This window comes from Bos mutus, chromosome 29, assembly GCF_027580195.1.
Source record: "Bos mutus isolate GX-2022 chromosome 29, NWIPB_WYAK_1.1, whole genome shotgun sequence".
In the NCBI taxonomy this organism is placed as follows: domain Eukaryota; kingdom Metazoa; phylum Chordata; class Mammalia; order Artiodactyla; family Bovidae; genus Bos; species Bos mutus.
In genome coordinates this window covers 791,502-815,862 of record NC_091645.1, presented here as the reverse complement: position 1 = coordinate 815,862, position 24,361 = coordinate 791,502, and the positions used below count along the sequence as shown (strand labels likewise).

At 37.9% G+C, this 24,361-nt stretch overlaps 1 protein-coding gene across 3 annotated transcripts; it reads left to right on the top strand.

Moving 5' to 3' along the window:
- Nucleotides 1–4: 4 nt before the first annotated feature.
- On the top strand, nt 5–24,361 carry C29H11orf54 (chromosome 29 C11orf54 homolog). 3 transcript variants are annotated; one of them, XM_014477078.2, is made up of 9 exons: nt 5–123; nt 7,913–7,998; nt 9,767–9,865; nt 13,583–13,656; nt 13,836–13,937; nt 14,926–15,102; nt 16,265–16,414; nt 21,952–22,068; nt 22,935–24,361. In XM_014477078.2, exons 2-9 carry the CDS (start codon nt 7,944–7,946, stop codon nt 23,106–23,108), a joined length of 948 nt encoding a protein of 315 aa, XP_014332564.2. In that variant the 5' UTR covers nt 5–123; nt 7,913–7,943; the 3' UTR covers nt 23,109–24,361. The 3 variants fall into 3 exon arrangements, with proteins under 3 accessions (XP_014332564.2, XP_014332565.2, XP_070221228.1); XM_014477079.2 differs by having other exon boundaries at nt 69–164; XM_070365127.1 differs by lacking the exon at nt 14,926–15,102 and having other exon boundaries at nt 69–164.

The window sequence follows — 24,361 nt, the reverse complement described above, 5'->3', positions numbered from 1 at the left end:
GATGAACGGGAGAGCTGGGAGGTGGCACGACGCGGGCGCCATGTTTATCCCCGCGTTGGGAGGGCCGATTCCAGTGGGCGGAGCCTTGGACGCCCTAATCCTGAAGAGGCGGAGTTGAATGAGGTAAGAGCAGGCGTCTGATGTAGGCTTCTCTAACAGACTAGGTAAGTGGAATAGCCTAGGACGTTTAGGCCAACGTTTCGGGAATAAATTGTGGGGTCAGGCGGGTGGAATGCACGTGAACTGCAAGGAAACAGGCACTCCGCCTGACTTGCTCCCAGTGGCCTCACCTCTGCTGAGGTTTCCTATAACTGTCCAGTCACTGCGGGTCTTGTGGGGGATGTGCGAGTGTGTGTCTCTGGCCAGGTGTGTTTTGTCGTGTTGTGTCCGCTTTTGCCTTCAGAAATCGCTTCTCCGTTAAATTGTGAGAGGATCGTACCTTGACCGTGACTCAAAATGTGTAACCTTTGTACTGGAAGCCTCTGTTACGCAAGCACTCCCAGCTCCCTGCTCCACCTTCGAACTCGTGTTGTTACCTACAGGAGTTGCTTAACAGATCACAGCAGACACCCGCGACGGATTTTTGTTGTTCATTTTCTCAGTTCCCTAAATGGTTCAGTTCAGTCGCTCAGTCGTGTCCGACTCTTTGTGACCCCATGAACCGCAGCAGGCCAGGCCTCCCTGTCCATCACCAACTCCTGGAGTTCACCCAAACCTATGTCCATCGAGTTGGTGATGCCATCTGACCATCTCATCCTCTGTCGTCCTCTTCTCCTGCCTTCAATCTTTGCCAGCATCAGGGTCTTTTCAAATGAGTCAGCTCTTCGCATCAGGTGGCCAAAGTATGGGAGTTTCAGCTTCAGCATCAGTCCTTCCAATGAACACCCAGGACTGATCTCCTTTAGTATGGGCTGGTTGGATCTCCTTGCAGTCCAGGGGACTCTCAAGAGTCTTCTCCAACACCACAGTTCAAAAGCATCAATTCTTCAGCACTCAGCTTTCTTTATAGTCCAACTCTCACATCCGTACATGACCACTGGAAAAACCATAGCCTTCACTAGACGGACCTTTGTTGGCAAAGTAATGTCTCTGCTTTTGAATATGCTCTCTAGGTTGGTCATAACTTTCCTTCCAAGGAGTAAGCGTCTTTTAATTTCATGGCTGCAATCACCATCTGCAGAGATTTTGGAGCCCAGAAAAACAAAGTCAGCCACTGTTTCCACTGTTTCCTGAATGGTTACTGTGTTAAAAAGCTAAAAGTTTAAACTAGTTTAGTTTTGATGTTTTTTGTTTTTCCCAAAGTACTTACAAAAAGGAATGAGCTGAAAAAAAAAATTAAAAAAAAAAAAGGAATGATTTGGCTTGATCTCTAGTCCAACTCTTTGCGAACCCACAGACTGTGTAGCACCAGGCTCCTCTGTCCGTGGGATTTTCCAGGCAAGAAAACTGGAGTGGGTTGCCATTTCCTCCTCCAGGGTATCTTCCTGACCCAGGAATCAAATCCTCAGCTTCTTGTATCATATAATAAAACCAGGAAAGCAGTTTAGTCTTATTTTGTGGATAGTATCATGTTAGGATTGAATTGATCTGAAAGGTAATCTAGCCTCTTTACTCAATTTTGCTCTAAATGTTGAACAATTCCAGGCACAGATAGTCAACTCTTGTAGGGCTTGTGAAGCACAGTAAGTTCCAGAACAGGGATTGCATGCCTTATCCCCTGCCATATTTCCAGAGTGCACTTGCCTCTGTAATTTGTGAAGCTCAGTACAAAATGAAAATGCAGTGTCCCTTGTTCAAAATTCAATGGGAAAGTGCCATTAAAGCTACTAAGATATAAGCTGTCTCATTTCTTCCGTAGTATCTCTTTCAACTTGTCATGATGTTTTAACTAATAGCATTAATTTGCTATTATTATCAAGGGCATTATTAATCATGCTATTTTATTGATTATTAATCACTATATTATTAATAATAGCATTAATTTGCTCTTTATTGTCAAGAGAAATTAAAAGGTTAATTCATTAGCACGAGATTTACCACTCTATATTGTGTAATACCAGTTTTAAATACAAACATAAGATTTAGCTTATATGCAGAATCACTGAAATTAGGCTTATGTATTTTGTTCTCACTCTAACACTGAACAAAACTAACACCCCCGTCTTTATTTCACTTCTTGATTTACTTCTTGATGCGTGCTCATTCTACCAACTCCATGGAATCCAGGGAATTTGATTCTCAGTGAACTCTCTTGGATTGTGGGTCCAACAGCATTTTACATTCACAGGACTTAAATGATTTATGTGAATGGGAAGCAAGGATTTGTTGCCAAAATCTTGACTCTCTGTGCACTGATGCCAAAGGACTTAAATGATTTATGTGAATGGGAAGCAAGAATTTGTTGCCAAAATCTTGACTCTCTGTGCATTGATGCCAACCAGAAACACGGAGACAGTTATGGCGAAGGAAATGGAGGCTTGCTTTCTTTGGCAGGCACAGAGGGAACACAGTAGGCTAGTGCCTCAAGACCTGTGATCCTCTCCCTGGGTATTAGGGAGAGGTTATGCAAGATCCCCTGGAGAAGGGAATGGCAACCCACTCCAGTATTCTTGCCTAGAGAATTCCATGGACAGAGGAGCTGAGTGGGCTACAGTCATGGGGTTGCAGTGAGTCTGATTGAGCGACTAACACACAATGTAGTCAAGTCAGGAGCATGTGACTTGTTATGTCATGGCAATAGCAGTCTTGCATTCTTCTGCAAAATTTCAAAAAGGGTGGGGTTCCTGACAAGATTAGGGTGTATGCAACTGAGACCCAACTCATCCAAATAAATATTTTAGAAAAAAATAAAAATGACATTTGCTTTCCATTTTAGAATAAATCTTTTAATTCTGTATGGTAGCCATTTATTTTAATTATTATCACCAAGTAAACTGCTCCTGGATACAGAGAGTTAAAGTTTTGGCTATCATCTGAGAGAGAGATATATATATATATTCATATTTAATAATGCTATATTTGCTAAATAAACTTAAATTTAAATTAAAATATTTAAGTGTCACTATATCTTGTTTCCAAGTATGTATAAGTATCTTAATGTGTATGTATAAATATTCTATATTGTGAAAGGAAACAATGTTAAAAAATAAATGATGGGCAAGAAAAAAATTTTTTTTTTGCACTTGTAAAATTTTCTTATTTATTTTTTTTTAGTTTATTTTAATTGGAAGCTAATTAATTTACAGTGTTGTGGTAGTTTTTGCCACACAGTGACATGAATCAGCCATGGGTGTACATGTGTCCCTCATCCAGAACCCCCCTCCCACCTCCCTCCCCATCCCATCCCTCAGGGTTGTCCTAGTGCACCGGCTTTGAGGGCCCTGTTTCATGCATGGAACTTGGACTGGTGATCTGTTTCACACATAATAATATACATGTTTCAGTGCTATTCTCTCAAATCATCCCAACCTTGCCTTCTCCCACAGAATCCAAAAGTCTGTTCTTTATATCTGTGTCTCTTTTGCTGTCTCACATATAGGGTTGTTGTTACCATCTTTCTAAATTCCATATATATGCATTAATATACTGTTTTGGTGTTTTTCTTTCTGACTTACTTCATGTGTACCCCAATGTTCATTGCAGCACTGTTTATAATAGTTAAGACATAGAAGCAACCTAGATATCCATTGGCAGACGAATGGATAAGAAAGTTGTGGTACATATACACAATGGAATGTTACTTGGCTATTAAAAAGAACACATTTGTATCAATTCTACTGAGGTGGATGAAACTGGAACCTATTACACAGAGAAAAATAATTTGCAAAACAAAAGAAAAACAAAAATTTTTTTTAATGTATGTAAGATGATGGGACTTCCCTGGAGGTATAGTGGTTAAGAGTCCATGCTTCCCCTGTAGGGGGTTTGGGTTCTATCCCTGGTCGGGGAACTAAGATTCTGTGGCTTGTTCATGTGTGCTAAGTCACTTAAGTCATGTCTGACTCTTTGTGACCCCATGGACTATAGCCTTGCAGGCTCCTCTGTCCATGGAATTCTCCAGGCAAGAATACTGGAGTGGGTTGCCATGCACTTCTCCAGGTGATCTTCCCAACCCAGGGATTGAACCCATGTCTCTTGTGTCTCCTGCATTTATTGACAGGCAGGTTCTTTACCACTAGCACCACCTGGGAAGCCCTTGCATGAAGTGTATACAAGATTGTATGTACTTCTTTCTTTGTATGTATTTTCTGACAATCTGAAATTATTTCAAAAGTTAAAATGGCTTATTCCTAAACAATTATAGTTTATTTCAATTTGAAAATATATTTTAGGGAATTCCCTGGAGGTCCACAGGCTTCCCAGGTGGCACTAGAGGTAAAGAATTCACCTGCCAATGCAGGAAACACCAGAGATTCAAGTTTGATCCCTGGTTCTGAAAGATTCCTCTGAAGGAGGAAATGGCAACCCACTCCAGTATTCTAGCCTGGAAAATTCCATGGACAGAAGAGCCTAGTGGGTTACAGTCCACAGGGTCACAAAAGAGTCAAACACGACTGAGCATGCACGCACCTAACCACCACCCTGGAGGTCCAGTGGTTAGGACTCCAAGCTTCACTTTCACTGCTGAGGGCTCAGGTTTGATGCCCTGGTCAGGGAACTAAGATTCTGCAAGTGGCATGTTGCTGCCAAAAAGAAAATATATTTGAAGTAATTAAAATATGATGATATAGGGTTTGGGGCCCAGTATCAAGAGTTTACATTTTATTTGGGAGACCAAATTATGCATATTAAGTAAATAAAGGGCTTCCCTGGTAACTCAGTAAAGAATCTGCCTACAGTGTGAGAGACCAGGTTCCTTCCCTGGGTCAGGAAGATCCCCTGAAGAAGGGGATCAACCCACTCCAGTATTCTTGCCTGGAGAATCCCATGGACAGAGGAACAGGGTAATAAATTTTGGTATTTGATCAAGTACTAAAGAAGTGTCAGGTCTTAAATATATGTTTGTGAAGGATGTGTTGTTTGAAACTATTGTCAAAATTAGAAATCCAGTTTCTAAGAAAATTATGAATCTTGAAAATTAAAAAAAAATTTGGAAGAGTATTTCAAATGTTGCCAAAGGACCACCTTTTACTTAGTAAGTAATGATATGTCTGGAGAAGGAAATGGCAACCCACTCCAGTATTCTTGCCTAGAGAATCCTGTGGACAGAGGAGCCTGGTGGGCTGCTGTCCATAGGGTCTCATAGAGTCAGACACGACTGAAGCGACTTAGCATGCATGCATGCATGCGTTGTAGAAGGAAATGGCAACCCACTAAAGTATTCTTGCCTGGAGAATCCCAGGGACGGAAGAGCCTGGTGGGCTGCCATCTATGGGGTCACACAGAGTCAGACACGACTGAAGCGACTTATCAGTAATGATATGTCAGACAGTATTCAGATTAATGAGGTATTCATTAACAATTTTAATGAGAAATCCAACAGTGTTCTTAGAAACACCCTTAAGAATTTTGTCTTTATTCCTTGCTGTGATTGGCCTAGAGTGGGATTTCTCCACCCACCTAGTATTACTTTTGTTTGTTTGTGCTTTTTGGCTCACATTTTATTTAACTCTGTCTGCTTGCTCACCTCATCACCTGTACACTTGAGGTAAGATACTAATCTCTGCATAAATGTCTAATTATTGTAAAATACTTAGCATATATTTTAAAAAAATCAAATTATACTTCATTAGTTATCAGAATAATTGAACATTAAAGCTGTTTACCAAAAAAAAAAGTTTATTTGTAAATGAAATGATTTGAATGTCAAAAGCTAATCATTTGTAGAAATTGCCATTTTTCTTAGTAATTTAAATTTTCTCTTGTAAAAGTGATAGTGTAAGAAACTCATTTAATTTTTAGCCTAATTGTCAAATACAAAATAGAAAACACAAGTAAATGATCTATTATAGAAGTACCTGAACATCCTACAACCAACTCTTATTCTACAACCACTTAAACACTTACTCATAAACCTTAGCAACTACCTACCTTTGCTTCAGCATCTATCTTCCTTGAACCAACTGTTAGAAAGATGCATGTTCAGTCCAGGTACATGACTGGAGAAAAATGAATCATGTGCCCTCTTGATTTGGTATTCCTTTTGTCTATTTAAATGTCAGCTATTTAAGGTGTTAGTATTAAAAGAGGTTACTTGGACATTTCTCATTCCAGTTATTAAATACTAAAAGCTGTGGTTGCCTTTCTGTGAGGACAGACACCTAAATGCCCTTTTGCCTTCCTTATATAACTGAACTCTTTCATTTCCAGAGCTTTAGATGTTCATGCTTGGTGCAATGTGAACTCTTGCAATCATTAATCTACACTTGCTTTATCTTATAAATCCTCATGAATTCTCACAACTCAGGTTGGGACTTCAACCCACTGTCTTTTGAGATCACACACTCAGGACTTAATGAAGCTCAAGTCTTTAGGTCTTATCTAAAGAAAGTACTCAGTGAGAGACAAAGTGATAGGAAGTAGATTTATTTACAGAGACATTTCAAAAATACACAGAAGAACTGCACAAAAAAGATCTTCATGACCCAGATAACCACAATGATGTGATCACTCACCTAAAGCCAGACATCCTGGAATGTGAAGTCAAGTGGGCCTTAGGAAGCATCACTGCAAACAAAGCTAGTGAAGATGATGGAATTCCAGTTGAACTATTTCAAATCCTAAAAGGTGATGCTGTGAAAGTGCTGCACTCAATATGCCAGCAAATTTGGAAAAGTCAGCAGTGGCCACAGGACTGGAAAAGGTCAGTTTTCATTCCAATCCCAAAGAAAGGCAATGCCAAAGAATGTTCAAACTACTGCACAATTGCACTCATCTCATACTCTACGCTGGCAAAGTAACTCTCAAAATTCTCCAAGTGAGGCTTCAACAGTACATGAACCGTGAACTTCCAGATGTTCAAGCTGGATTTAGAAAACGCAGAGGAACCAGAGATCAAATTGCCAACATCCATTGGATCATTGAAAAAGCAAGAGTTTGAAAAAAACATCTAATTTTGCTTTATTGACTACGCCAAAGCCTTTGACTGTGGATCACAACAAACTGTAGAAAATTCTTCAAAAGATGGGAATATCAGACCACCTGACCTGCCTCTTGAGAAATCCGTATGCAGGTCAAGAAGCAACAGTTAGAACTGGACATGGAACAATAGACTGGTTCCAAATCGGGAAAGTAGTACATCAAGGCTGTTTACTGTCACCCTGCTATTTAACTCATATGCAGAATACATCATGCGAAATGCTGGGCTGGATGAAGGAGAAGCTGGAATCAAGATTGCTGGGAGAAATATCAATAACCTCAGATATGCAGATGACACCACCCTTATGGCAGAAAGCGAAGACAAACTAAAGAGCCTTTTGATAAAAGTGAAAGAGGAGAGTAAAAAAGTTGGCTTAAAACTCAACATTCAGTGATGGACAGGGAAGCCTGGCGTGCTCCAGTCCATGGGGTTGCAGAGTCAGACACGACTGAGCAACTGAACTGAACTAATTTCATAAACAGAATGCCATCTGTCTCAAAAAGCAAGATGGCCTTGGAAGAAAGATGGACAGTGTGGGCCAGCTCAGAAAGCTAGAGGTCCCAAAATGTAGGGTGGTTAGTTTTTATGGGCTGGGTAACTTCACAGGCTAACAAGTGGGAGGATTATTCCAACTATTTGGGGCAGAGATTTTCGGGAATTGGGCCACCACCCACTTTTTGGCCTTCTGTGGTTATGGTGCTTATGGGTGTGCCATTTAGATGCTAATGCTTTACAACTAATGCTCAAGGTCTACTGGAAGTTGAATCTTTTGCCATCTTGGACTTAGTTGGTTCAGACTAGTTTTTCCCCAATAGCTATGTTATTCTTTTAAAGGTTGTGCCTTGTCCCCTAAGGAAGAAAGAAGATGGCTTGTGCTGAATATTCTTTTCATGTGCCAAGTCTAGAGGAGCTTGTTGGAGGTAAATACTATATTGAGTCTTTTTTATTATCCTAAGGGAAAAAAAATAAAAATAAAACATTCCAAGATAGGAGAGTCCAAATCTCTACCTCTCAAAAAAACCTAAATTCACCATTCAAATAGTCTTGATGAAATACTAACTTTACAGAATGAAAATGAATATGATAATCCAAGATTTAAATGTGTGTGGTACCCAAAGAGTACACAGTTTTGCTTTATTAACTTTTTACCAGTTGCAGTACTCTTAAAATAATCTACTGTGATACATTAATCATGTTTCCAATCTACTACTTTTACCCCCTCTCCTGATACGACAGACTGCCAGTGAACCTTGCTTAGGTTTTTCTGTGTATATTTTTAGGTATCTCACCTTATTTGAACAAGAATTTAAGGTAGTGTCACAGGATTAATTCGAGGGAAGGGATCTATTAATAGGTAAGAAAAAGAAAGTGAAGCCAGGAGAGAGAAGGAATATATATATATATATATATATATATATATATATATAAAATTATGACAGATTCAAGGCAATGGCACCCCACTCCAGTACTCTTGCTTGGAAAATCCCCTGGGCAGAGGAGCCTGGTAGGCTGCAGTCCATGGGGTCGCTAAGAGCCGGACACGACTGAGCGACTTCACTTTCATGCATTGGAGAAAGAAATGGCAACCCACTCCAGTGTTCTTGCCTGGAGAATCCCAGGGACGGGGGAGCCTGGTGGCCTGCTGTCTATGGGGTCGCATAGAGTCGGACACGACTGAAGCGACTTAGCATAGCATGGCAAGTTGATATTGGGCAGAAACCAACACAACATTGTAAAGCAATTTTCTTCCAATTAAAAAATAGATCCAACATGCCTCAACTAAGACCTGTTGCAGTCAAATAAATAAATGTTAAAAACAAAAAAGATTCTGGAGGGGTGCACAAATCCTTGTTCGGGGAACTAAGATCCCACATACCACCCAGCATGGCCAAATAATCAAGTTTAAAAAAAAAGGTATAAACTGTTTCCAGTATCCCAGAAGACTCCTCACACTTTCTTAGTCAATATCACTTTCCCAGGAAGTGACCATTGTTGTGACTTCTGTGACCTTAGATTAGTTGCCTTTGTTTGAAAAAGTGAAGTCATATAGCACATACTTTCATGTCCTCTTTTGCTAAACATTTTGCCTGTAAACATTAATGAAGGTGTTGCATGTAATTGCTTACTTTCTAGCAGTTTAAATATTTATGTTTCAATTCCTGGAATCCTTTCCCTAAAAGAAAATGAGTGCAGTGTTTATCTTCAGGGGTTTATAATCACTATAGCTTACAGTGGTATTTATGGAAGTATTTATGTATATTAGTATGCATATCTTGTGATTAATTATGTGTCTAGTATCTAAATAAGTTCATTAACAAGATTGTTCCCCCCTCTTTTTGTTTGTTTATATGATTTTTTTGGCAGCACAGCATGCGGGAGTACCTCCTTCAGTAGAAGCATGGGGTCCTAACTGCTGGCCCCCTAGGCTCCTTTTAAATTACTCAAGTTTAGGGACTTCCTGGCACTCCAGAGGGTAAGACTCCTTGCTTCCACTGCATGTGGCAAAAATTCCATCCCTGTTCTGGGAACTAAGATCCCACATGCTGGGCGCTGCAGCCAGAAAAAAAAAAAAAAAAAAAAAATTACACAAGTTTAGGTTGGAAATAGGACACACAAAACAATCAAGGGAAGACGATCTGTGATGGCAAATTTCTCCCTAATGATAACCCTTTTTCTTGTCTTCATTAGTCTTGCAGAAGGGGCTAACGGATAACTTTGCTGAAGTCCAGGTCTCTGTAGTTGATTGCCCTGATTTAACTAAGGAGCCATTTACCTTTCCTATAAAAGGTAAGCAATCTTTGCAATTAGCTTTTCCTTTTCAGACCAAATCTTTTCCTGAAACCAAAATTATTTTTAAGGATTATCTTAAATTAAAGGATATTGCCCCAACTTTTAGATTAAATTGTGCTTCATTTCTGTGTTTTCTAATATTGGTCAAATTTCATTTTATACCCTTGTAGGAAAATATGGTGTTTTATGTACTTTTGTAACTTTCATAGGTTATATAATAGCTATCCAGTAGGCTAGCATATGAGTATCACATGAAAATTTTATTTTTAATTGTTCAAGTAACTGTTATGGAAACTTATTATAATTTTTATGTTTTATTTATTCAATATCAGAAGGGATCTTAAAAGCCTTGTATTTATTTGAATCATCTATTAAATATTTACATCCCTTTAACAAATTTGTCAACTGGTTACCAATGTTCAAAGTGAGGAGGGACATTAATATTGATACTGAAACAGACTCTGTGTAGCAGTGTCGAATTGACTCTCAGAGACAAAGAGTTTTCCGTGAAGTAGAAAAGAATAGCTTTATTACTTTGCCAGGCAAAGAGGGACATAGCAGACTAATGCTCTCAAAACTATGGGTCCCAAACTGAAGTGGGGGTTGTGGGGAGTCTTAGGGAGGGGTTAGTCATGGGGAGGGGTTTCTCATAAGGATCAGGGTGCTCTCAAGGCTTGCATTTGTTCAGTATAGAGATCGTCTCAGGCGGTCCTATGATCTGTGGTTCTCAAGGTTATTGAACTGTAACTTTCTCTTTGGAATGAAGAATGTTTCATCAAGTAGTTAACATCTTCCATTTGGTGGGGGTTTTAGTTCTGCAGAAGAGCTCAAGAATACTGTTCTGTATGTCCTTACTGGAAGGACCCATTCGAAAAGACCCTGATGCTGGGAAAGATTGAAGGCGGGAGGAGAAGGGGATGACAGAGGATGAGATGGTTGGATGGCATCACTGACTCAATGGACATGAGTTTGAGCAAGTTCCGGGAGTTGGTGATGGACAGGAAGACCTGGCGTGCTGCAGTCCAAGGGGTCACAAAGAGTCAAACATGACTGAGCGACTGAACTGAACTGGTATCACTTAAGGAAAAACCTGCCCCAAGGCTACACTATTTATTTTGGCTACTCTTGGCCTTAGCTGTGGCTCGTGGGATCATCACCATGGCATGAGGACTCTTGGTTGTGGAATACATACAGATCCCCGATCATGGATTGAACCTGGGTCCCATGCATTGGGAATGTGGAGTCTTCACCACTGGACCACGAGGGAAGTCCCCTTAAAATATAACTTTAGCTAAAGCCCTCCACCCCCACAAAAAAAAGATTTTTAAAGGGCTAAGTCATTATAGACTAATATAGAAACTTCATCCAATCCAGACACTGGCCCCAGTTCTAGCCCTTGCCTTACCATCAACTCCATTGCCTTTATGTTACTAACTATATCAAGTCACACTTGGTTATGACAGTATTAGAAACACAAGTGGGGTACTCCTCAGCAATTCAGTGGTTAGGACTCCTAGTCAGGGAACTCAGATACCATAAGGCAAGTGGCCCAGCCAGAAAAACAACAAAAAAGAAGAAAAACACAGGTAGGACAGGGGTCCTAGCTACTTTTAGGTTGGCCAAAAGATTCGTTTGTTTTTTTCCTTAAGATGGCTCTAATAGCACTTAGTTGCATTTAGCTTCATTCAGACAGTTTTGTTAGATTATATTGTGACAGCTGTCATATCAGCATACATTTTTTAAAAATTTATCAAAATGGATAAGTTTTGTGTAACCATTTTAGTATTGAAGATAGAAGAAAAAAAGCAACATTTTCAGCATATTATGCTTTATTACTTGAAGAAAGGTAAAAACACAACTGAAACCCCAAAAAAGATTTGTGCAATGTATGGAGAAGGTGCTGTGACTGAAAAAATGTGTCTAAAGTGGTTTGTGAAGTTTTCTGCTGAAGATACACTGGATGATGCTCCCTGGTCAAGTAGACCAGTTGAAATTGATAGTCAAATTGAGACATTAATTGAGAATAATCGACTTATACCATGCAAGAGATTGCTGACACACTTAAAATATCCAGTGCTGAAAATCATTTGCAGCAGCTTGGTTATATTCATTGCTTTGACATTTGGGTTCCACATAAGTTAAGCACAGAAAACCTTCTTGACTATATTGCCACATGCGATTTTCTACTTAAATGACATGAAAACATTCTTTAAAAAAAAAAAATTGTGATGGGCGATGAAAAGTGAATACTGTACAATAACGTGGAATGGAAGAGATTGTGGAGTAAGTGAAATGAACCACCGCCAACCACACCAAAGGCTGGTCTTCATCCAAAGAAGGTGATGTTGTGAAAATGGAGAGATTTGGAAGGGAGTCCATTCTACTATGAGCACCTTCTGGAAAATCAAACAAGTTAATTCCAAAAAGTACTGTTCCCAATTAGAACAACTGAAAGCAGCACTTGACAAAAAGTGTCCAGAATTAGTCAACAGAAAATGCATAATCCTCCATAATGCAAGGCCACCTGTTTCTTTGATGACCAGGCAAAATCTGTTATAGCTTGACTGGGAAATTCTAATTCATCTGCCTTATTCACCAGACATTGTACCTTTGGATGTCCATTTATTTCGGTCTTTACAAGATTTTCTTCATGGAAAGAATTTCAGTTCCCTAAAAGACTGTTAAAGGCACTGAGAACAGTTCTTTGCTCAAAAAGGTAGAAAGTGTTGGGAAGATGGAATTATGAAGTTACCTAAAAAATGGCAGAAGGCAGTGGAACAAAATAGTGAATACTTTGTTCAACGAAAAATGTGTGTTTTATTTTTACTTTAAAAACTGAAGGAAATTTTTGGCCAACACAATACAGATTCTGACCCCTGCTATTTGTAAAATGATGAGAATGGAAAACTTATATACTCTTTTTTTAAAAAACATTGAAGTATAGTTGATTTACGATGTTGCGACAATCTCTGCTGTACAGCAGAGTGATCAGTTATACACATATATACCTTCTTTTTTTATATTTTCCATTATGGTTTATCACAGGATATAGAGTAAAATGTGTATACTCTCTTAAAAATACTTATTTATTGATTCATTTATTTCTCTGCACCTGGTCTTAGTTGTGGCATGCAGAATCTTTAGTTGCAGCATATGGGATCTAGTTCCCTGACCAAGGATTGAACTCAGGCCCCTTGCATTGGGAGCTCAGAATCTTAGCCACTGGATCACCAGGGAAGCCCCAAAAGTTATTGTTGTTCAGTCGCTCAGTTGTATCCGACTCTTGGCAATCCTATGGACCTTATACAGCATGCCAGGCTTCCTTGTCCATCACTATCTCCCGGAGTTGACTCAGACTCATGTCTATTGAATTGGTGATGCCATCCAACCATCTCACCCTCTGTCGTCCCCTTCTCCTGCCCTCAATCTTTCCCAGCATCAGGGTCTTTTCCATTGAATTGGGTCTTCACATCAACTGGCCAAAGTATTGGAGCTTCAGCATCAGTCCTTCCAATGAATATTAAGGGTTGATTTCCTTTAGGATTGACTACTTTAATCTCCTTGCTGTCCAAGGGACTCTCAGGAGTCTTCTCCAGCACTATACTTTGAAAGCGTCAATTCTTCTAAAAGATATATACTCTTAATAAGTGTCTTCTGGTATTCTATACTTAGATGTAGATGTTCACCTATTTTTAAGGTGTATTTTCTTTTTAGGCATCTGTGGAAAAACTAGAATTGCAGAAGTAGGAGGTGTGCCTTACTTACTGCCTCTTGTAAATGAAAAAAAAGTAAGTGTATTTTTACTTTTCACATTCACATGAAGATTATGGAAATTGATTCCTATTTTTATTCTTAGAAGATCCACTGACCAATGTGACAGGCAAATGTTAATGGACTCAGTAACAAAAAGTAAACCTGGGAATTTATGTAAGTCAGTTTTAAATAATATGCTTTTTCTCTTACTTAGGTTTATGATTTAAATAAGATTGCAAAAGACATCCAGCTTCCTGGAGCTTTTGTTCTTGGAGCAGGAGCAGGCCCATTTCAGACTCTTGGATTCAATTCTGAGGTCAGCATATTATCATATGTTATATATAATATGTAATATATATTATATATTAATATAATTATTTTAATTTATTGATTTGAGACTTAGTTTGCCTTTTTCCTTTTACTGCCTTATCAGAAATCCTGTCATCTGAATGAATTGTAAGTGGTTGATATCATACGTCTCTGCAGATTTGATACTGACTTAAAGTATAGAACATGCTCCAGTTAGTCGAACTGAAATGGAGCACTAATCTCTAATTTATATTTTCTTAAGACATACATTCAGTCATAGATGAGTCTATCAAAGGTCCTGCTGTGGTTTGTCGAGGACTCTGGACTGTGAAAGATTTTGGTCCATACACATCAGAGGATTCCTAGCTATTCTGACCTTGGCTAGTTCAAAGACAGCTAGCTTTCAATCAGAAGATGCATGAAATGTTTAATGATCTAGTCAACTCCCTCTTTCAGACTAATAGTAGGGATCTAGCCCAGTAGTATGATTATTATTTATGAAAGGTAATATCCATCAGTGTGTATGTCAATACATTTCCAACATAAAAATGTCAGTGCTTCTTCACATCTCATGAACAGAGAGTGAATAACCTCCTCAGTTTGCATATTCTCTCTCACTGCCTCTTACAGCTGTGACCGTTAGTCAATAATCATACAAGCCCTTTTACAGAAACATTAATATAAATTGCCTAGTGTTCAAGATAGAAAAAGTTAAAAATTTAAAATGGGAAAATTTAAAGCAAATGTCACAATCTCATAGAAACACCATAATACTGTAAACATTTTATAAAATGTTTTTTCCAGCTTTTTGAGATTTGTAAATCTTTAACATTTTAATCTAACATTAAATATTCTATTTTTCATGTTTTATTATTAGATCTTGAAATAAAATGTCTTAAAGTCTAGGGCAAAATATTTTGTCACATTTTCAAGATATTCTGTTTTGCATAGAGATTCTAGGATTGACTAAGTACCTTATTTACTTTTCTTTTCAGTTTATGCTACTTGTTCAAACAGAAAGTGAACACAAACCTCCTGTGAATGGAAGTTACTTTGCTCGGGTTAACCCTGCAGATGGAGGGTGTCTACTAGAGAAATACAGTGAGAAATATCATGATTTTGGGTGTGCATTACTGGCTAATCTTTTTGCCAGTGAAGGCCAACCTGGGAAGGTGATTTTGTTCATAAAAATGCAGTATTCTCCAAAATTTCTCAGAGAGCTAAAAATCTGAGTGCTTATTGCTACTGTAATTTTCTTAAGAAAATCCAAAGCTACCCAAGTTAAAGCTCTTTAAATAATCCAGTTATGAAAGATTCAGAGAGTACTGCAGGCAGAGTGAAAGTATCATTTAAAACTAAGGTTAAGAATAATACTAGTAAACAATAGCCTTTTTCCAAGGAACTAAAAGGTAATAGGATATTCTTGAGTTAGTCAAATAGATGAACCATGCAGCTGAAGTAGATAATGTCTACCTACAGTTAGTACATATATAACTTGCTCATTCCTGACTGATCAGACATTGATTGAGATAGTTATAAATAATGGGATTATATTATAGATTATAGAAATTATAGAAAGAAGAGAGAAGGAGAATTAATGCCCCACTTCATATTTATTTCCTGTTAGTACCAAAAAAAAAAGATGATTTCATATTCCAAAATTGTAATGATGGTCACACAACTCTATAAATATACTGAAAGCCATTGAATTGTTTACTTTAAATAGATGGATTGTATGGTATGTGAATTGTATCCCCAATAAAGCTGGTTTTTTTTAAGATGATTTCAGTTTTAGCAGTAGTGAGAACTCTCAGATTTTATACAAAAATAACTACTTCAGCCACTTTAAGAAATGAGGTGGTGAAGCAAAAATACCTACTAAAGTGGGAGTAATAGAAGTCCAGAATTTTAAAGGAAATGAGAAAATATAGTCATTTCTCCTCTCTAGTTATCAGAAATTAATCCCTTAAATCAAAGAATTCTCAATCTTATACCATATTGACATATAGTAAGAATCTCAAGAGTTCAGTGTTGAATTTAGCTATAAATTTATAAAATTAAGCTATAACTCTCTTTCTCAGTCCAAGAAAGCATGAATAAGACATTATTAGAGTAAATGATATATCTTATATATATATATATATATATATATAATTAAGACTTAGGAAAAAAGACTTAGAGGACTGAGACACTTCTGCTAATATCTGGGTGCTCAAAACAAACAATTGAATATTTGCTTGATGGCACTGAATTATATAATGTTTCACTTTGGTAGTTATTTGCATAATATTTTGCAGCTTAGAACAATGGTATGTACATTTATGTTCTCTCTAGGTCATTGAGGTGAAAGTCAAAAGAAGAACTGGAAAACTTAACTTTGTGACATGTATGAGGCAGACTCTTGAAAAACATTATGGAGATAAGCCTGTAGGAATGGGAGGTGCTTTCATAATTCAGAAGGGAAAAGTGAAGACTCATATTATGGTAAAGGCCTCTGCACATGTGTGTGTGTGTGTGTGTGCATGTGCATGTGCTTAAGATTGTAGGAGATTTTAATATACATTGAGAATTTAACCTTTAAAGACGTTCTGAACAAATCCTTTTACTATGATCGTATTACCTTAAATTTAAATGACAAAGAATACTGTAAAGCATGTTATATGATAAGGTCCTGCTAGAGTGCTTTCTTCATGTTAATAATAATAGAACTTTCTTCTTAGTTAGTTTCAAAGATCAAGATAGCTCTGAGTATAAGCCTTGAAAGTGCAAGTGAAAGTTGATCAGTTGTGTCTGACTCTTTGCGACCCCATGGATTATACAGTTCAGTCCATGGAATTCTCTAGGCCAGAATACTGGAGAGGGTAGCCTTTCCCTTCTCCAGGGGATCTTCCAAACCCAGGGATTGAACCCAGGTCTCCTGCATTGCAGGTGGATTCTTCACTAGCTGAGCCACAAGGGAAGCCCAAGAATACTGGAGTGGGTAGCCTTTCCCTTCTCCAGGAGATTTTCCCAACCCAGGAATCAGACCGGGGTCTCCTGCATTGCAGGCGGATTCTTTACCAACTGAGTTATCAGGGAAGCCCAAAGTTAATTTGGAGTCAGGCTCTCCTGCCCTGATGGCACCCCAGCCTTAGAAACTGATCATTTGCATTGCAAGAATCCCAACCTCAGTATATTGAGTTTACTGTTAAGGTGGTTGTCAAAAAAAAGATGGTTGTGGTTTAGGGAAAAAATTCATTATGAAAATTATAATCTTATATGATACTGTGAAAGTGCTGCACTCAGTATGTCAGCAAATTTAGAAAACTCAGCAGTGGCCACAGGATTGGAAAAGGTCATGTTTCATTCCAGTCCCAAAGAAAGGCAATGCCAAAGAATGCTCAAACTACTGCACAATTGCACTCATCTGACACGCTAGCAAAGTAATGCTCAAAATTCTCCAAGCCAGGCTTTGACAGTACATGAACCGTGAACTTCAAATTTCAAGCTGGATTTAGAAAAGGCAGAGGAACCAGAGATCAAATTGCCAACATCTGTTGGATCATCGAAAAAGCAAGAGAGTTCCAGAAAAACATCTATTTCTGCTTTGTTGACTATGCCAAAGCCTTTGACTGTGTGGACCAGAACAATCTGTGGAAAATTCTTAAAAAGATGGGAATACCTGACCACTTGACCTGCCTTTGAGAAATCTCTATGCAGGTCAGGAAGCAACAATTAGAACTGGACATGGAACAACAAACTGGTTCCAAATCGAGAAAGGACTATGTCAAGGCTGTATATTGTCACCCTGCTTATTTGACTTACATGCAGAGTACATCATGACAAATGCTGGGCTGGATGAAGCACAAGCTGGAATCAAGATTTCTGGGAGAAATATCAATAACCTCAGATATGCGGATGATACCACCTTTATGGCAGAAAGTGAAGAACTAAAGAGCCTCTTGATGAAAGTTAAAGAGGAGAGTGAAAAAGTTGGCTTGAAGCTCAACATTCAGAAAATGAAGATCATGGCATCTGGTCCCATCACTTCATGGCAAATAGATGGGGAAACAGTGGAAACAGTGAGAGACTATTTGTTTGGGCTCCAAAATCACTGCAGATGGTGACTGCAGCCATGAAATTAAAAGATGCTTGCTCCTTGGAAGAAAAGTTATGACCAACCTAGACAGCATATTAAAAAGCAGAGACATTATTTTGCCAGCAAAGGTCCGTCTAGTCAAAGCTACGGTTTTTTGAGTAGTCTTGTATGGATGGGAGAGTTGGACTATAAAGAAAGCTGAGCGCCGAAGAATTGATGCTTTTAAACTGTGGTGTTGGAAAAGACTCTTGAGAGTCCCCTGGACTGCAAGGAGATCCAAGCAGTCCATCCTAAAGGAAATCAGTCCCTGAATATTCATTGGAAGGACTGATGCTGAAGCTGAAGCTCCAGGTGGCTGAAGGCCACCTGATGCAAAGAACTAACTCATTAGAAAAGACCCTGATGCTGGGAAAGATTGAAGGCAGGAGGAGAAGGGGATAACAGAGGATGAGATGGTTGGATGGCATCACTGACTCAACCGACATGAGATTGAGTAAACTCTGGAAGTTGGTGATGGACAGAGAGGCCTGTTGTGCTATAGACCATGGGGTCGCAAAGAGTCGGACACAACTGAGTGACTGAACTGAATTGAACTGGACTAACTGTAAAAAAAAAAAAAAAAAAGAATATATTTATAAGATATTAATGATGGACAAACCAGGTCATCTAGGATTTCACAAATAATTTTTGGGACTTCCCTGGTGGTCCAGTGGTTAAGTATACACCCGCCATTTCAGGGGACACAAGTTCAATCCCTGGTCCTGGAAGATCCCACATGCCACAGGGCAGCTAAGTCCACGAGCCACAACTACTGAGCCCACACACTCTAGAGCCCATGCTCTGCTACAAGAGAAGCCATTGCGAATGAGAGGCCCACATACCACAGCTGGAGAGTGGCCCTTGCTTTCAGCAACTAGAGAAAGCCCTCATGTAGCAACAAAGACCCAACAAGCCAAAAATAAAATAAACAAAAAAATTATTTAAAAAAATAATAATTTTTGGTAGGTGAGTGAATGAAGTGTCACTGTTCATTCCCAAGTCATTTCAGACTCTTTGTGATCCCATGGACTGCAGGACGCTAGGCTCCTCTGTCCTCTATTTCCCAGAGTTTGCTCAAATTCATGTCCATTGAGTCAATGATGAACAAAATGTAAAAGTGTTACACTTTAATGTTGTTTTGTTTTAACAATGAAGCTGTCACAAAATATATTGTTTTAAAATTTTTAGTCTGATAATTTTAAATGGCAAACCAGCTGATCTCACATATAAATACATATTATGAAACTACTTAATTACTTTTCCAAATTATTTACAACAAAATTAAAGGTCAATCCATTTGTAAATACCAAATGATTATAGGATTTTTAAAAAATCAAATAAATAATACTTCATTACAAACTGTAGTTAACATGATGTACATTAGATCTTTAAACTTATTCATCTTACAACTGAATTTTGTACCCTTTGATCAGCATCTCCTCATTTTACTCCCATCCTGCCTCAGCCTCTGACAACCACCACTCTACTGTTTCTCTAGACTGGACTTTTTTAGATTCCACATACAAGTGATATCACCCAATATTTGTCTGCGACTGGCTTATTTCACTCAGTATAGTATCTTCCAAGTTCATCTACATTGTTACAAATGGTGGGATTTCCTGCTTTTTAAAGCCTGAATGATATTTCATATATATGTATATCGCAACTAGAAAGATAGGTAATAATTTCTTTGTCCCTTCATCCATTATTGTTGTTATTGTTTAGTTGCTAAGTGTCTGACTCTTTGGCACCCCATGGACTGCAGCATACCAGGCTCCTCTGTCCTCCACTGTCTCCCAGAATTTGCTCCAATTCATGTCCATTGAGTTGGTGATGCCATCCAACCATCTCAGTATCTGTCGCCCCCTTCTCCTCCTTCCTTCAGTCTTTCCCAGCATCAGGGTCTTTTCCAATGAGTTGTCTCTTCGTACGAGGTAGCCAAAGTATTGGAGCTTCAGCTTCAGCGTCAGTCCTTCCAATGAATATTCAGGGTTGATTTCCTTTAGGATTGACTGATTTGATCTTGCAGTCCAAGGGACTCTCAAGAGTCTTCTCCAACACCACAGTTCGAAAGCATCGATTCTTCAGTGTTCAGCCTTCTTTATGGTCCAATTCTCACATCCATAGATGACTACTGAAAAACCATAGCTTTGGCTATATGGATTTTTGTTGGCAAGGTACTATCTCTGCTTTTTAATGCGCTATGTTGGTCATAGCTTTTCTTTCAAGGAGCAAGCGTCTTTTAATTTCCTGGCTGTTTTCATCCATTGACAGACACTTAGGTTGTGTTTCCCAGTCTTGGCTATCATGAATACTGCTGCAGTGAACATAGGAGTCCAGATATCTCTTCAAGATGGTGATTTCATTTACTTTGGATATATACCTAGAAGTAGAATTGCTAGATCATATGGTAGTTTTATTTTTAATTTTTTGAGGAACTTCCATAATGGTTGTACCAGTTTACATTCCCACTAGCAGTGTACAAGGGTTGTCTTTTCTCTACATCCTCACCAACACTTTATCTCTTGTCTTTTTGGTAACAGCCATCTTCACTAAAATGAGCTGATGTCTCATGGTTTTGATTTGCATTTACCAAATGAATAGTGATATTGAGTGCTTCTTCATATACCTGTTGCCCATTTGTATGTCTTCTTTGGAAAAAATGTCTAATTCAGTTCTTTGATCATTAAAAAAAATTTTTTTTGCTCATGAATTCCTTATGTATTTTAGGTATTAACCCCTTATCAGATATATGGTTTGCAGATATTTTCTCCCATTCCATAGGTTGCCTTTTCATTTTGTTGACTTTTCTTTTCTTTGCTGTACAAAAGCTTTTTAGCGTAATGTAATGCCACTTGTTTTCCTTTTGTTACCTGTACTTTTGATGCCAAGTCTAAAAAGTCAAGTCCAATGTCTTAAAACTTTCTCCTGATGTTTTCTTCTAAAAGTCTTTATAGCTTTAGCTCTTATATTTAGGAGTTTTATCCATTTTTAGCTTTTGTATCTGGTATGAAGTAAGGGTCTAACTTCATTTTTTTGCATATGGACATCAGTTTTCCAAGTTTTGTTTGTTAAAAAGATAGTCCTTTCCCATTGAATGGTCATGGCATCCTTGTCAGAATATATGCAAGGATGTACTTCTGGGATCTCTTCTGTTCCATTGATCTGTATACCTGTCTTTATGCTAGTATCACACTGTTTTGATTACTACAGCTTTGTAGTAAGCTTGATATCAGGAAGTGTGAGACTTCCAACTTTCTTCTTCTTTTTCAAGATTGTTTTGACGATTTGGGGCCCCTTGAGATTCCATATGAATTTTCGATGAATTTTTCTGTTTCTGCAAAAACACCATTGGGATTTTGATAGGAATTGCAGTGAATCTGTAGATCATATTTGATAGTACTGACATGTCAACAATATTAAATTGTCCAATCCATGAGCACAAGATGCCTTTCCATTTATTAGAGTCTTTTAAAATTCATTTCAGCAATGCTTTGCACTTTTCAATGTACAAGTCTTTAGCCTCCTTAAGTGTATTCCTCCTCAATACTTTATTCTTTTTGATGCTTCTACTCCACTTTCAATGCCTTGCTTTTTTTTTTTCCATCTAGCAATAGCAATAATAACATTTAAAACTGGGATGAGGATATGCTCATATGAAAGCTGATAAGCTATGAAAAATAAAAATACAGCAATAGACTCCTTTATTTATTCAGTCGTATCTTTCAGTGTGTACACACTGGTTGGCGGTCCTTTTGAAAACTAGGGTATATGAATCTCCTGGTGCCAAAAATAGCAGTAGAATGTATAAGAAAGCTTAAAGCTTTTAACAATGAAATTATATGTAAATTTTTAGCTCAGAAATATTCAGTATGTTTACATGTTTAATGTCCTCTTACTGTAGCCTGCAGAATTTTCTTCCTGTCCATTGAACTCTGATGAAGACGTGAATAAATGGTTGCATTTTTATGAGATGAAGGCTCCTTTGGTTTGTCTGCCAGTTTTTGTCTCCAGAGACCCCGTAAGTCTATGTCTGTCTTTTACATTGAAAGATATTACAGTGGTAATGCTTGATTTTTAGAATATTCGTTTAGAATAATTAAGCACTTTTTGTTCTTAATTAAGAACTGGGATAGTTTCTAGAATTACCTTGAAAGGTAAGGAAGCAAGTAGCTGACTACTTAAGATCTAGGCAAAGTAGATTTTACCTTTGGAGAATTGAAAGCACCAAACATTTTAAATAGCATCCAAAGTTATGTTATTAAACAGTAGAATCAGGACAGGATTCAGATCTATTTGCTGTTCTTCATACTATTCATCATATTCTAGTTTTCTACCCTTGAAAAATAATAATATAGACTAATTCAAACCAAATATCTACCACTGTACTGACTAGTTATATCTTTTGATCTAGTGATTACATGTTTAGGAATTAATCATTAAATATATGCTTACATGATAAAATGATTAGTGAAAAGGGTTATTCATGACATCATTGTTGTAATAGCAGAAGAGCTGGAAATAATCTAAATCACATTTGGAAAGAATTAGGAAGCTCTCATGATCTGAAAGCTATATTGTTAATTTAAGAAAAACAACATACAGCATAGTAGTTGCAGAATACTAGATATGAGTAATTAAAAAAATAGATCTTTCTGGAAGGATATAGGAGATACTGCTTACTGTGGTTGCCTTTAAGGAAAGGAGTGGTAATGGCAGGAGTTGGAAAGATGAATTTTACTGAATATAAACTTTTGCACCCTCTGAATTTTGATTCATGTGACTGTATTACCTATCCCCAAAAATTACTGTAGCCTAAATTTAAAAGGTCTCCTATCCCCTAAGTTCTAATTGGAAGACTAACAGATGGCTCCTCTGTCATTCTAGGGGTTTGATTTGCGGTTGGAGCACACTCATTGTTTCAGTCATCATGGAGAAGGTGGACACTACCATTATGACACCACCCCAGATATAGTGGAGTACCTCGGATACTTCTTACCTGCCGAGTTTCTCTATCGCATTGATCAACCAAAAGAGACCCATTCATTTGGGCGAGATTAAATCATCTGGTACTTGTTTAGAAAAAGTAATAATTAACTAAGGTTAATTGATTGATTAACTCATTAATTGATACTAATATAAAGTCTAATAGAAATGATCTCACTACTTAAGCCCTATTTTGGGGGGCCTTTAAAATGAAAGTTATGTTAACATTGGGTTCTGTGTTATTTCACAGATCTATCTGAAAGGGACTCTTGGGAACACAATACACATGATGGAGATGTTCTTCATTATTTTTAATCTAAAAATCATTCTTATGTTTATAATTAAGTATAAACATGATTAAGAATTAAGTGATTATTCCTACTGCTAAGTCGCTTCAGTCGTATCCGACTCTGTGTGACCCCATAGACGGCAGCCCACCAGGCTTCCCCATCCCTGGGATTCTCCTGGCAAGAACACTGGAGTGGGTTGCCATTTCCTTCTCCAATGCAGGAAAGTGAAAAGTGAAAGTGAAGTTGCTCAGTCGTGTCCAACTCCTAGCAACCCCATGGACTGCAGCCTACCAGGCTCCCCTGTCCATGGGATTTTCCAGGCAAGAGTACTGGAGTGGGGTGCCATTGCCTTCTCCTAGCTAATGGTAATTTACATTTGTATAACATTACTCAATTTTTAGTCTCACAACTGCCAAGTGGATGTTTCTGGGTATTAGAAACATCAGTGTTGGAATATTGATTATTGTTAAATCTTTCTACTGAATTTTTAAAATCCATTTTAGAAGTCAGAGTACATTTTTTTTTTTCATGGAATAGGTGGTCAGAGGGAGCACCTTTACTTCTTTTGGTGAAGTTGAACCATAATTAGAAGTTTGCAGTTTGCCTTTCACAAATGTCAGTTGGAAGCTGTTTGTATCTTGTTGGTTATTTGCAAGAAGAGAAGGGGGAAAAAAAGTATCAAAATATGACTTTGAAGTGTATATAATTTATAAGTGAGGCTGTTGCTATAAAGTGAGGCTGTTACTGTCCTTTGTGAAATATAAAATCATACTTTACCAGTTATAATGGTTGAGATTTTCCTCAGTGTTTTTCTATAATAATCATTTACCAAAAACAACTCTCTAATCTTACAATACCAACACTACAGATTTAGGGGCTTTTTAGTACTAAGCATATAATAAATCATCAGGAAATATGTTTTGATTGTCTTTGGATGTTAACTATAATGTGTCCTATGAGTATAAATCCCTAAATATTACTTTTAAGTAAACACTAGTCTGTAACAAAAAAATGAATAAAAATGTTATATTCATAATA